This window comes from Channa argus, chromosome 14 (assembly GCF_033026475.1).
Source record: "Channa argus isolate prfri chromosome 14, Channa argus male v1.0, whole genome shotgun sequence".
NCBI lineage: Eukaryota > Metazoa > Chordata > Actinopteri > Anabantiformes > Channidae > Channa > Channa argus.
In genome coordinates, this window is record NC_090210.1 from 19,093,181 (window position 1) to 19,106,881 (window position 13,701).

The 13,701-nt window shown below is 37.7% G+C and overlaps 1 protein-coding gene across 1 annotated transcript; it reads right to left on the reverse strand.

Annotated features, from left to right (window-relative positions):
- Nucleotides 1–1,670: 1,670 nt before the first annotated feature.
- Nucleotides 1,671–12,644, reverse strand: vapal (VAMP (vesicle-associated membrane protein)-associated protein A, like). The gene is made up of 6 exons (XM_067474574.1): nucleotides 12,469–12,644; nucleotides 7,510–7,662; nucleotides 5,967–6,070; nucleotides 4,872–4,952; nucleotides 3,330–3,509; nucleotides 1,671–2,657 (listed from the first exon to the last, which is right to left on the reverse strand). Exons 1-6 carry the CDS (start codon nucleotides 12,524–12,526, stop codon nucleotides 2,496–2,498), a joined length of 738 nt encoding a protein of 245 aa, XP_067330675.1. The 5' UTR covers nucleotides 12,527–12,644; the 3' UTR covers nucleotides 1,671–2,495.
- Nucleotides 12,645–13,701: the final 1,057 nt, after the last annotated feature.

The following is a 13,701-nucleotide window of genomic DNA, read 5'->3' on the forward strand; positions in this document are numbered from 1 at the left end:
TTATTTTGTGTTAGGCTCCAGCAAATGTTTGCAAATGGATACACCTATGCATGAAAACTACCAAAAGGACAATCTCAGTGGTCTCGGGAGCCACTGAACAGCTTTACAGAAGCAAAATCAAGCCTCAATGTTAAAACTTTTTGATGCAACCATGTATACTGCAACAACAATTCGGATTCCTTCCAAATTCAATTAAATAGATGAGTGTTTTTCATTGTAACAGGGTAATTTATGTACTAGTGGGAGATAAATGAAAAGCTGCCTCCTGTTTTATGGATTTCTTCTCCCGTGGAGAAACTAAAATAGCAGAGAAACCATAAAACAAGAAACATTAGAGAAAAATTTGTTTGAGAAAGAAACAGCGATGCAGAAGAAAATAGGAACAGCCAGCTAAAATAAATTAACCTTAATAAAATTTATGTGTTTTGAAGCCTCAAAGTTTCTAGTAGTATAAAATGTCTATGCTTAACTTTTTTTGCTGACCTCTTAAACAATATTTATTGTATATTCTGTATGCACTATGAATTTTAGGCAAATCTAAAGTCTATTTAAAGCAAACAAAATCAACTTAAAATATACATTAAAAAACTATTAAATCTACACTTAGCTTATACTGGACATTAAAGCTAAATTTATAAGTATGAAACATCCAATGAAAACTATCATACATAGTTTTGAGGCTTCATAAATATTTTAGTAAATATTTCAATTTAGTTGTTAAAGAAATACAAACACTATATGCACTACAATACTTTGTTATATACCTGCCGAACATATATTGTATATCAATACTGATATTTTAACCAATTTTTACCATCTTTAAGAATAGCCTCATATTAACACTCTTGTAGCATACAGTTCATTTTAGTGACTATGTTGTCCAAAAACAAAAAAAGACGACTTACATGTAGCATGTAATCTGACTTTTATCTACTGCCAAGGACCCCAAAAAAGAAAACCACATACCCACACAATCCACTGGCCTTTTCCCACACTACTCTGTCTTTCAGGAGTCAGTACGAGTTATATTATTTTATGCTTTAATAAAATGATTGCAGGTTTTTTCCTTTTCGCTTTTGTGGAAAATAAGCATCTTGTAAAGGAGATTATGTATTTTGGTCATCAAGCTAAAATGACCGTGACGATTTGAGCCCGAGTCACCACATCCTAAACGCCATAATGTACCAAAGATGTATAAAATTAAATAGGCAGGACAACTTCCAAAATACGTAGTTAAAGCCCCTATTTTAAGCAAAATCTAACTAAATGTATAAAACCCCTCCCCTTTCAGCAAAATCAAGAAAAGAACCAAACTTTCACCATGATGTCTCGTTAATAAACAAAGCTACAACAACCAAACTTTATCTCGCAATATAATGAGGATCAGTTCATTTCAAGCTCCTAAAATAGCAAATGTCTGAGGCTGAGAAGCTTTTCCTACTTTAATGGCTCTTGGCAACTTAGAGCTGCTGCTCTAACAGCTAAAATCTTGAGGTATATTTAAAAACGCATGGTTAGCTCACATATACTGGGCTTTTTTCTCAGAAATAGAAAGCACGCAATGCATGTTGGTACCAACACTGCTGGAAATGTTGGCACATAGCCACAACCAAAAAGTGAACATTATTTGTGGGTGTATCACTGAAGAGAGACACAGATAAAGACAGCTATCAAAACCACAAGTTTTTCATTTTTATTTCTTGAATGCTTATTACCATGGGACAGGATATTAAAGAATGGAGACTTTATTTCAGTCAATATTTGCCTCAGAAGGAATATATGCTTTGTATAATAATAATAATAATAATAATAATAATAATAATAATAATAATAATAATAATAATAATAATAATAAAGTTTGTATTGGCGTTGGGAAGAAAGTGTGAAAATGTACAAGGAGGCACCTATATCCCCAGCTGGACCTGAAACATTCCAAGACAAGTAGAAATTACAAACCGAACAAATTAACTTCAGAGGCAATCCAGCAACAGGTAACAATGTCTTTTTGATGGAAGTTCTTTCCTTTTTTGTTTAAAAGGATTTAAAACAACATTTAGAAGACACCTAACCTTCCATTCAATTCCTATTAAAAACAGAGCAAAACAAAAATCTAATCTTTTGACAGCCTCTTGCCCCCTCCAGGTGCATCTTCTATCTTGATTGATAGGATCTTTCATTGTCCTGCCACATTACCTGCATGATACAGCCATTTAAAAAAAACAAACAAACAAAATAACAAACAAAAAAAAACAGAGGGGTGGGGAGGGGGAGCAATCTCTTTTTGTCGCCTTTTTCTTCACTCTGTGTATACATAACCGTGTGAAACTGTAAAAAGGAGACACCTTTGAATGATGCTGTACTGATGTGTTCACTGTAGGCCACAATACCAATGATATGGCAAAGTCAACAGAAAGACATCTTGGTTCTTCTTCCAGGCCTTTTTGATTCCGGAGCCGGGGAGGGGGAGGGGATACGGCTGGCATGCATCTCCCAGTCTACAAGATGAACTTCCCTAGGAAGAATCCAATGAAGATGGCTGCTATGACAACAAGAAGGGAGGGCAAGGAGGCAGTGGTGGCTTCTCGGCCAAGGAGGCTAGTTGAGTTTGATGTCATGTGGTCTGAGCGGGGTAACTTTCTCATTCTAATGCCTTCGTCCTGTCAAAGAAACAAATAAAGTAAATCAAAGCAGAACAGAATCCACTAGTTTTTAATTAATCATAATAAACTAATTCAGCTGCTAGTAATTGAAACCTATTTTCTATAAATACAAATGCACACAATGCAATCAAACTGGACAGGCCACATCTTGAGGTGTGGCTAAGAAAAAATAACTAAAAAATAAAAAATAAAATACATATTTCAAGCTATGTCCTTGTCCGACAGCAAACGAAATTCACCTTCCTCATTACAGCTGACATTAATATTTAAGGGCTGTGTGAGACAATACAATTGAATGATGGTGTAAAGACAAGCAATTTGATATTCAAGGTCTAAAAACACATTCTTCTGCTGCCATCCTTTGTCATATGACTTATAAACAAGGACAATACAATAGACACTCTTAAGGAGTCTTTCCAAAAGTGTGTGCCACTAATAATTATAGTGCAATTACCGCTTCACATAACTAGCTGTGGTCAGTGGTGGTTGCTGCATATGTCTACTCTGATGCATGTTAATTACACTGTGGGCTTAGTCGCTCTACTGTTTAAGTAACATTAACCTAGTTAGTGAATCTACCTTTGGCTCGGCCTGTGAGATGGCAAAAGGCATTATATTGAAAGGCACAACGAAACTACAATGTTCCCTCATGTTCTCAACACATCTAACCTTTAATTGCCGGTTCTCCTCAGACAGCTTGTTCATCTCAGCTTGCAGCCTCTTGCACTTCTCCTGCATTTTCTTCATCTCTGTATCATCCAGTGAGGCGGCAGCAGGCGCTGTGGCTGCTGCCGAGTCACCCTTTGCAGAGTTCATCACCGGAGCTGCTTTGGTCGTCTCCACATCATTCTGCTCGACAAAGAGAAGGAAAGAATCAATAAAGTGAAATGCACCGTGCATTCTGAGTTACGTAGAGAAGTTACCCTTTAGAAGACAAAGAATGACAGCACTGTCCAAGGCCACATCAAAGAGACGAGGGAGGAAATGCATACCACCAGAAGTCGTGCTTGATGTGGCTTTATTTTGTAGGACACACAACATGGGGAAATGGAGCGTTTTGTAATGACTAGACTATAGTGAAGTAGTTGTACAATGTTAACATTACAAAGTTAGGTTATGATGCTCTTAGCCTTTAAACCCCCACCCATGAAAATCACTTATACACTGTAGAACCCAATCAAAGCTGAGGGCATTATTAAACATAATGATACTGAAAAGTAACTGATTTAAATGCTTGTTAAAGACAGTTTAGAAATTATTGGGAAACCATCACACGATTACCAGCTTTTCCTTGCTGACCCACGCTTTTGAATTTGTATGTGTGAATGCCCCATGAGGCATTTGTATACCTGCGTTAGCCCCAGGCTGATTAAACATATTTACACAAACATGTTAGAAGCTGCACTCCTTACCAAAATCTTTCAAGCTATTTTCTCACCTTGAAAAAGTTTCTCAGCAGCTGCTTGTTATTCACCCCGGTGCAGGCTTGATGTAGTTGGCAAATAAAGCATTTGCTACAAAAAATGCAAAATGTGGTGGAAAAGCCACCCGCCGGTAGTGTCCAAAATGATCAAAATGCATGTACAGAATCGCGCATCCCGTAATCGAACCTTTGCATATAATAAGTGCGGAATGTCAGCCTTCCCTTTAAATTTCTGATAGGTTTTTACTTGAGCAGTTATGTGAGGTGTAATTAAACTTTGTTTATGGTGTTACGGAGTCTGAGATAATTTTAAGCAAGTGACATGCTTCAGTATATACCCGTCAAAACGAAACAAGATCTAAACAACATGTTTCAAGCTTGTTTACATTTTCCTACAGCGTCACCTTTTCTGTTGCTTCCTTTTTTGATCTACAAATGTTTGTACTGCTACAGGTAAGTGCCAACTCACATACCTGTGGATGCATACATGACATGCAAAACAAACAAAACAACACAAATATCTTGGGTGAGGTTAAGGTCAGGCTTGGGAAGGAAACAGCTAACTGAGTGTGGTGAGCAACTGAGAAAAATGCACATGAGGAAAGACCTAAGTAGCTTTCGTTAACTACCAGTCAAAACTGCTTTAACCAGTTCTTCCACTGGTACTACACTACTATACTTATTTTTCGAATGTATACGTTTATATGCAAGATGACAACAAAATGAAACTTCAGGTTATGATTCAAGTTGTGAAAATAAGCTATTTAATGTGAAGCAGTGTTTCTTACCACTTTGTCGATTTCAGAAGGAAGCTCGAAGACACATCTCAGCTTGGAATCCATGAGATCATCGGGCTTTGCGTCTTTCCACTGGTGGAGATGAAAAATGGGCATGTTATTCATGATCTCCAACTGCTAGCAGCTGGAATCTATCCACACACCCATGCACACCCATTTTAACCTATGTCATACTGTTCACATGCAAAGCAGCCTTGAATCTCCAGCCATGACAATAGCATAGAGCATTTTTCGTTGTTTAAAGATCTGTATTTAAACTTAAACTAAAAGTGAGTTCCTTAACTCCGACACGTTTGTTTCATGATTTTGTAGGCTACACTGTGAAAAGGTTTTTATGAAAACAAATGATCAAAAAGCACAGAAAACTTTTATGGATATATAAAAGAATAATTTGTAAAATGTTGGGTTGAGGATGAGCAATCTCATAAAAAATATTTGACATGATTAATTAGTAGCCTTATTTGATTCATTCCGGTTTACTTATTAACACAGGTCAGACCTTTGTTCTTTCGAGACAACTCACTTCGTGAATACAACTCTGGGGTATGTGCAACCTTAACTGACTGAGCCTTTGCTGTCCTCTGGTGGATAACTAGAGAATGCTTCTCAATGTCTGCAGTCTTGCCATAAGGACCTTTTTCAAGAGAAGATAGCCATGACTGATAAGCTATTTAGAAAAATGTAAGTGATCCTGCCAAAGTCAAAGAGAAAATTCAGATATTTACTACTCATTTTGTTTTAAGATATATTTTATAAAATGTGCAGCCCTAAATTACAGCGAAGTGTGGTGATTTTGCAACAGTAAAGACAACGTTTGATGTGCTGGGACATTAAAATCTGTGTGGACATATTTAACCAGGTTTTATGTATGTACAACAGGTAACATAAGCAAGATAAGTCACAATAAATAACGAGTATATCACGTTACACAGTACAGCATATTCATAATGAGGCTCTCAGTTTGAAAACCATCACCATGGTTGCACTTAAACATTGTATAGCTAATAGTACTCCATTACATTTTTAAGCTGGCTTTACATCTCTTTGTGTTTTGTGTTGTGGAAAATAATAAACACACACACTTACCAATGCATCCATGTCAGTGACATTTGGTGGAGCGAAAATTGTCTGCACCATGAATTTGTGTTTACTTTTCTCATTGGGGTCATAGTCAAATGGTTGCAGCATAACTGTGAATGGAAGGTGAAAAAATATGTTAAAACTGTTGCAAAGTTGAGTACAGTTCAGTGAACAGATGGACACTTTAGTGAGCCAAACATTAATATTTTCTTTATGTAATGTTGCAATGAGCAACATACACTATTCACAAAAAGTTCAGGATATTCAACTTTTGTGTAACACTGTAGCATGATATGTAAAAAATACATGATACAGTGATATTCTATCATAAAAGTAGGGCATTTAGTTAGAAGCATGAAATTGTAATTTCTTCATCTCAAACATTTTATTAAAGCAAAAGCTAACAACAATGTTGAGTATCCTGCAACAAAAAATGGCAATGTCTCAATAACTTGTCATCTGTTCGGTTTTGTCTTCATCTCATGTTAAATTGTGAGCACCAATTAAATACAGATTGTTTTTGAACCAGAACATTAGACACTTTTTGTAGTTAATCGCCTTGCTTGAGAACAACATGTTATGCAACAAGTACTGAAGCATTGAACAGTTGCATTTAAAAGATTAGTGAAGGTCAACTTAAGTTCACCGGTAATAGTTATAGCGCATTTTAGGTGCATTCTAAAATTTCAGCCCAAAGTCACTTATCCCTAACCTTTTGTGAGTAGCGTATGTTGTCTTTATATTCGATAGCTCTACCATAACCTATCCTAATTGCAGAGGATCTCCAAATTTTATTTTTCAAATTAAATTCAGTGAATATACACTTGCCAACATCGTCCGCATAAAAGTATACAAAAACTATAAAATTAAAGTTACTTAACTTAGAAAAAGGCAACACTAAGTCAAGTCATAAGACAATGTTTAATCCCTTTACTACATTATAGCATGGTTACTGTGGTGCCTATACACTGTATAAAAAGGCTAAAACTAAAGTTTCAGTTTTTTGCCTTAGATACATCTTTACTGTCAAGCCAAAATTAAAAATGTAAGATTTTTTTCGAATCAGTATAATGGTGCATTGTGCAGCATATGTTTCCAAAGCCTTGGATCACAGAAATGAATATTTGTTAATGCTGGAATATTGGTTACTTGTACCGACTTACAGCATCTGACCACACGTAAGGTGAACATACACTACTGCACATTGTAATAAAAAAGCAAACTTATGCAAGTTAATGAATTAATTGTTCATTGACGGTATAGTCATTACAGCCCTGGTACTACAACTGGTATACAGGTGGGTTTACGCCAATGTCCATTCGGTACACTACACTGAAATTAAGGGGATTTGTTTTGATGACAATTAAGTTTGCAAGTCACAGCTGGGAACAAAGGGAGACTACATCTCCCTGTCCCAGTTTCCCTTTCAGGGTTCCCACTGTCTCTTTAAACAACACCAAATTTCTGTGGGGGTCACATATACCCACAGGCCAAAAGAAAGGACAAAGTCTAAATATGTTTTTGGTAAATGTCTATGGGAAAAACTTACCAGAGATGATGACCGCTGCACCGGCTTCAATGACACCACTGTTTGGTCGTACACAGTACCTCCGTGGTGCTGTGGTCTTCACTTTGAAACACACTCTTCTGTCAGACGGGTTCTTCAGTTTGAGGTTGGTGGTGACTACATCTGTGAAAGGACCTGCAACAAAACAAATACGTGGATTATGTCTATATTATGAAGTACACTCTCCTATTGTCGGCACACCATTGAACAACAATTTTAAAAAGAACCGTAAATGTTACAAAAAACATTTCTGTGCAGTGCACTCATCTATTGTTGTTTTCCTATAAATATGTTAAATGATCATGTATGTCATCATTTAGGAACAAATAGGAATGAAAGTAAAATCAAAATTTAAAATTATCTGGCGTCTGGCTATGTTCTCCTCGCATGACATTGCAAGGAAAACACATTATTCCAGTCAGCTGGTTGAATTTAGAATATCAGATTATAAGGGCAAAACACGCTCATTTGTATGTTTATTGGTTACATCAAGCAAAAAGTAATACAGCCCTGCAATTCCTCCATCCATGAATAATGTTTGTTTTTTGTTCTGTTTATTCAACTGATGTAGTTTGCACTGCTGTTGAACAATACAGCACAAAGAAGTGTTTGTTATTCACCCTAGCCTGACTAATATATACTGCCTGGACAAAATAATAGAAACACTTGTCAAAAGAATCACAAAGCACATCTTCCAAAATTATTAAGTTGAGTTGAATTAACACATCAGTATAAACAAATTTTAAAAATAAAAGCACATTATAGAATTTGTGAAGGGATGATTTATTTGAAAATTGTGGGATTGCAGTCATTTTGGCTCTGTGTGCCAAATGCAATGCCAATTCACTGTATGTTGAATTAATAAAGAACTTTCAGCTATTTTCAATTCATTTGTAAGACATGTTTAACTTAAAAGGCTCTTTTTAAGGAAACACCAGTCCTCCATTAAAAAGTGTAGCCTTTTGCAATTTTAAATTATTTAATCAACCTGGTTGGGGGAAAATTCCACTTGCAAAAGCAAGACAAGACATTTATTAAGATCGAAATTTTGGAAACTACCCGCATCCTGCATCTGCCTACAGGAGCAACAGGCCAAACAACTTTTCTCCTGCCGTCTAATTTTAATATAAAATGTCCCATCTTCATTTTGTAACTCAAGATCCTGCTCTACTCAGGTTGTGCATAAGATGATCCGCTCTCATTCTTGTAAGTTCAGGGTCACCTCAGCGGATCATTGTCTGCATGTTGATATGGCAGTTTGCCCTTCCAGACTCAACCCTCCCCATTTCTACAGGGCTTGGACCGGCACCTCACAGCTGGGGATGGGAATGGGCTGTTAGTGTCTCTGGACAAAACACTGAACCCCTTCGACATATAGCTGGGACCGGGGATCGACTGCCTTTACCAACTGAGCTACAGCCGCCCCTCACAGATCAGGCTTCAAATATGGTCATTTAATCATGGTCATTGTACAGCTTGGTAGGAGCTATAGTTACAAAACCTACATTCACACCCTGTGCTAAGAGAGATAAGAAGCAATGTCTGACCAGACTGGAGTAGCCCCACCCACCTAAACCTAACAGGCAGAGTTAGCTGCTACGCTGATGACCAGGGTGTTGCTTTCAATAAAGGTGCGTGCGTCATAAAGACATTCCTACAAACCTGAAAAACCTTGCCACTGGTGCTGTGTCTGAAACATTTGACATTTCTATGTACTCTCTGTTCATTTCTTATTTTAAATGAATTAAGGGCAGTAATAGTGAAAGCAGCCTGTCACAAGTCTGTTTTTCAAACATTATTTCTGATTTGCATGAGGGTTTCCAAAGTCCTGTATCTGTTTGAAGAAAAAATGGATACTGAATGATGTCCTATGCATACAAAAGTTTCAAGAGCATCACCTGCTGTTTAAATGAGACAAAGAGGTAAAAATCCTGATTAAATGCAATTAGCAGACCCTTTCCACTTACACATACTGAATAAAAACACTGTGGACCTGCTTCTGCAAAAAACAATTTAAAGCTGACAAAGAAAAATATCTAGTGCTTTACACACTAAAAAAGCACCACAAAACCCAAGGCTCAAACACATAAAACACTAGAAACAGTTGCGCACATCAGATGTACACCCACATAGCCTGTATCCATTGCCCAACTCTGAGATGCAACCTTTGCTCATGTGCCGTTCGCAGCGCCTCTCTCATCTTATTGCTTGTATGCCGAGTTAGGGTCCCCCAGGTCAGTCCTATTCTAAAAATACCAGCCAAGGAAAGGAGGGCTGCCCCCTCTAGCTTTCTGGAGGAATCCCAGCAGAGGCTCTAAAACAGACCAGATCTCAGATACACACAGACTGATTTAGCTCAGTCTCTGTGACAGCAAAAGCTTTGGTCATTCTGCTTCTCAAATACAAAGCGGGAGACCTTTTATTTTCCCGTGTTCCTGTAGAAACAAAGTAATAATTTGTTTTTTATCATAGAGGTTAAGCTTCGATTTTCTGAATCTCTCATTTCATTTCATGCTGTATCATAAACAAGGGAAAGAATAAAGCTATGACAAGGCTCAAACTCTTTGCAGTAAACAGTATTCAGTCACGTCTCTATACACAAGTGTGTAAAACTGTGACTATTCAAACTATACTACATCAATTAGATCAACTGATGATTATCGATTAATCATTATCAGTAGCAACATCACCATACCTTTGTGATTTTCCCTTGCATCCAATCGAATATTTAAGTAAAGGTTTACTCTTATGAGAGATAATATAAACCATGTGACTAGTAAGTAATCTGGAAAGTCTGATTCAAGCCGAAGTTTTTATTCAGGTAAAAATGGAGGGTCAAAATCAGATGAAGACTGACCACGTCTCTGCCATTAGACGAATTTCACTCATTCCTAGGCCCTATTACCTTTGTATTTTTAAAGCCCACCTTTATCTTGCTGGAAGACTATTCACAATCATTTATTTTAGGATATAGCAGTTTAATTATTAACTTACTTAGTTTGTGTAACTTTCCTTACCTTTTTAACCTGACTGAAGGGTCTACTTAAGATCTTCAATGTACATGTGAAATACTTTGTACCTTGTGAAATGGCAATAAAGTTTATCTTATCTTACTTGCACCTGATGATCCAGCCACATGTCTGACAGGAGGAGACCAAAAACCACTTCCTAATTAGAATGGAAAACTAACCAGATTTATAAAATAATGAGAACGATGAGTTTATAAATATTGCTTCTTCTGAGCCTGTAGAATTATCAGGTGCAGGATTCTGAATTATGCAATACTGTATAAAGATGTGACAAATTGGTATCACATTAGCCACCTCATAACCAAAGTGTAGAGACAGGCTTACATGGGTCCGGTGGTCCAGAAATTACCCACTCCAGAGATCGTTCTAAATAATTCCATAGAATCAATTTTCCACTACTACCCTTGTAGTCCACATCTGTTCATTAGCTCTAGTAAATGCAAACAAATATTGTTTCCTTGACAACGGATTAGGCAAACTTCAAAAGGAGAAACCTCAATGGCAAACCCTTCACAGGCAGTTTTGAGATGGAATCGATGATTAATATGAGTAAACCTATACATTGACTCCTTACTCTACCCAACCCTTCAAGACACAAGGACCACAGAAAGAAAAAAACACGCACAGAAAACCACTGTTGGCTCATACCCCACCCAAACAACCCTGCCATGCTACAACCGGGATACACTAAATCCTAAACAACAGTCATCTTTTTAGGATCGGCAAGGCAAGAAGCTGAAGGGTTCCTCCGTCTATAACAGTGGCACATTGAGCCACAGTAATCACTGCATCATTGGTAACATTGAGTGCAGCAGAGACGGTGCCTAGCACCTCGGACAAACACAGGAAACAATCGTTTTGTAAAACCAAGGCCTGGGAAGCAGTGACACTGACACTTGTATTTTAACATTTTATCATTCAATTTTATTGTAAACTCAAGTGACTTGTATTGGTCACTTCACTAGCTATTGAGAGGAGCAACAGTTGGAATTACAGAAATGTCACAAACTAAATCCACTGAAACATTTTAACAAAACTGCACATGATTGATAGATATGTCAAATGAAAAAGAAAAGTTAATTGACAGTTGTTAGATAGAGACTAACCATGTAGCTAAGTAGCTAGCGAGAGCTTAACTTTTGAATTAGAAACACTACCCTTAGCCAACGGTGAACTGACACCTCACTAAACGTTATCGCCAGACGCCAAGTTGTCGGCGGTGTTGTAATGCGCGAATTGCCCTGGATTCCGACAAATGCGAGAAGAACAACGTCGCCAAGTGTACGTTTAATGGAGACGTTAAGTTAAAGTCCGAACAGCCGCTGAAGCGTTACAGTTCAGCGCTACGTCAGTTAGCCAAGTTTGCCATTCCAACTGTCAAGTCACTTTAGCAGCCTGACAAAATGAAGTGTCGGAGAGGGCTGTCAGCTGAACGCTTACAGTTATGCCCCTTCATTATTAATGTGCAGGTTATAGGCGTTAAATGTTTCAGGTAATATGTTGAGCCCAGTACAACAACAGTGTGCTGTTGCTAACACTGCTAGCATCAGGATACTTGTTAGCTCACGTTGCTGCTAAAGTGAGGACACTGGCCATCGTGTTGCGGTGTATGTTCGTGTCAATTCGGTTTTACACGCATTGGTAGCTAAACCCCCTCTTCCACCACTTTGCTCGGCGTTGTCACGAACGGCAGGCGGTCAGAGGATGCATGCCACGCCGGCTATACACGTCACTACAGTGCGAGGCGACAGGGGCCCGTCTTGTCCCCTGGCTAACTTAAAATGGCGGTGAACGCTAGCTACATTAGCTAGCAAGGAATTCGCTTGAGGGAGAGTGAAATCATTTGAGCCAGATAATTCTCCACCACCACTTGCCGGACATTTGACACGTCAAGACATTTTGGTTCACCTACCTTTAAATCTAAGGTCGACGGCAGGGTCAAGGATGAGGACCTGATCCAACTTTGACATTTTTAGCTGAAGGGATGCACTTGATTTCGGTGTCCGGGAATAACTGAGAAGTGGAAATCCTAGATTCCCTGCCACTAACGTTACTGAGTCAAATGCTGACTGAGCTCCGCGAACGAGCATGTGCACGGTCACAATGCGCGCACTCGTGGCTCTGTGTGGACTAATGTGATTATGATATACTAGGTATACTGCAAATACTTGAGAGGGAAAACTATTTTCAGAAATACAAGAATTCTAATTTGACTATTACCTGACATTTAAAATATTCCTTTCTAACATCAGTGGCAACTTTACTGACTGCAAAATATTTTCAAAAGTTTGTCTCAACAGTGTGAGTTAATTAAATTACGTAGGCATCTTCCAAAGTTACATTATTATGCAAAATATACTTTCACTGTTTGCTGATAAGACGTTTGTACTTTTACTTAAGTAACAATTTTGAATGCAGGACTGCTTTGCTGTTTTTACTTAAGTAGCTAAGACATAAATACCCAATTCATCACTGGACATTTGGCCCACTCATGCAAAATATGGACTCTGTTGGATTCTCTATCTTGTGGCCTTGGTCCTTCAACAGAGCTCCAAGTTAAAATCTAGTTTCGAAACGCACTGAAAAACCTCAGTCAATGAAAGATTGTCCTGCAACCAGAGTACCATAAGACTATTTACCAAAAACTATTTTAAGTATCAGTAGATCTAATGATTTTCTTTTATTACAGTAGATGTAAAATATTTAAATATGCTTGTTGTTATTTAACAATGTGCGGGTGAATATATTCAAATTGCTTGGTTTTGTCTGACAACAATCAAACCTAACTTGAGTTTAGCACAATAGAGAAGTGAGACATTGTATTCACTCATTAATTGATGTTACCAGTAAAAATTAGGCATTTGCCTAAATTAATAATCACTAATAAAAATTGTTGCCAATTAACTTTCTACCAGTTCATCTGTCAACTGATCGTTTAAGTTCAGACTATAGTTGCTTTCATGTTGTCCAGGCTAAAGAAAATCTCTACGTATATTCCTGTTTGTGACAAGAACTGAAGCCCTCCCTTTTGTAAGCTGCTGTAATCCACTGCAGTGCGCTGAATGCAGTAGGACCCTGTACCTTTCCCAACTCTGCATGTGATTTGTGCTGTTAAAAAAAGGTCATGTTAAGAAGATATGTGCAA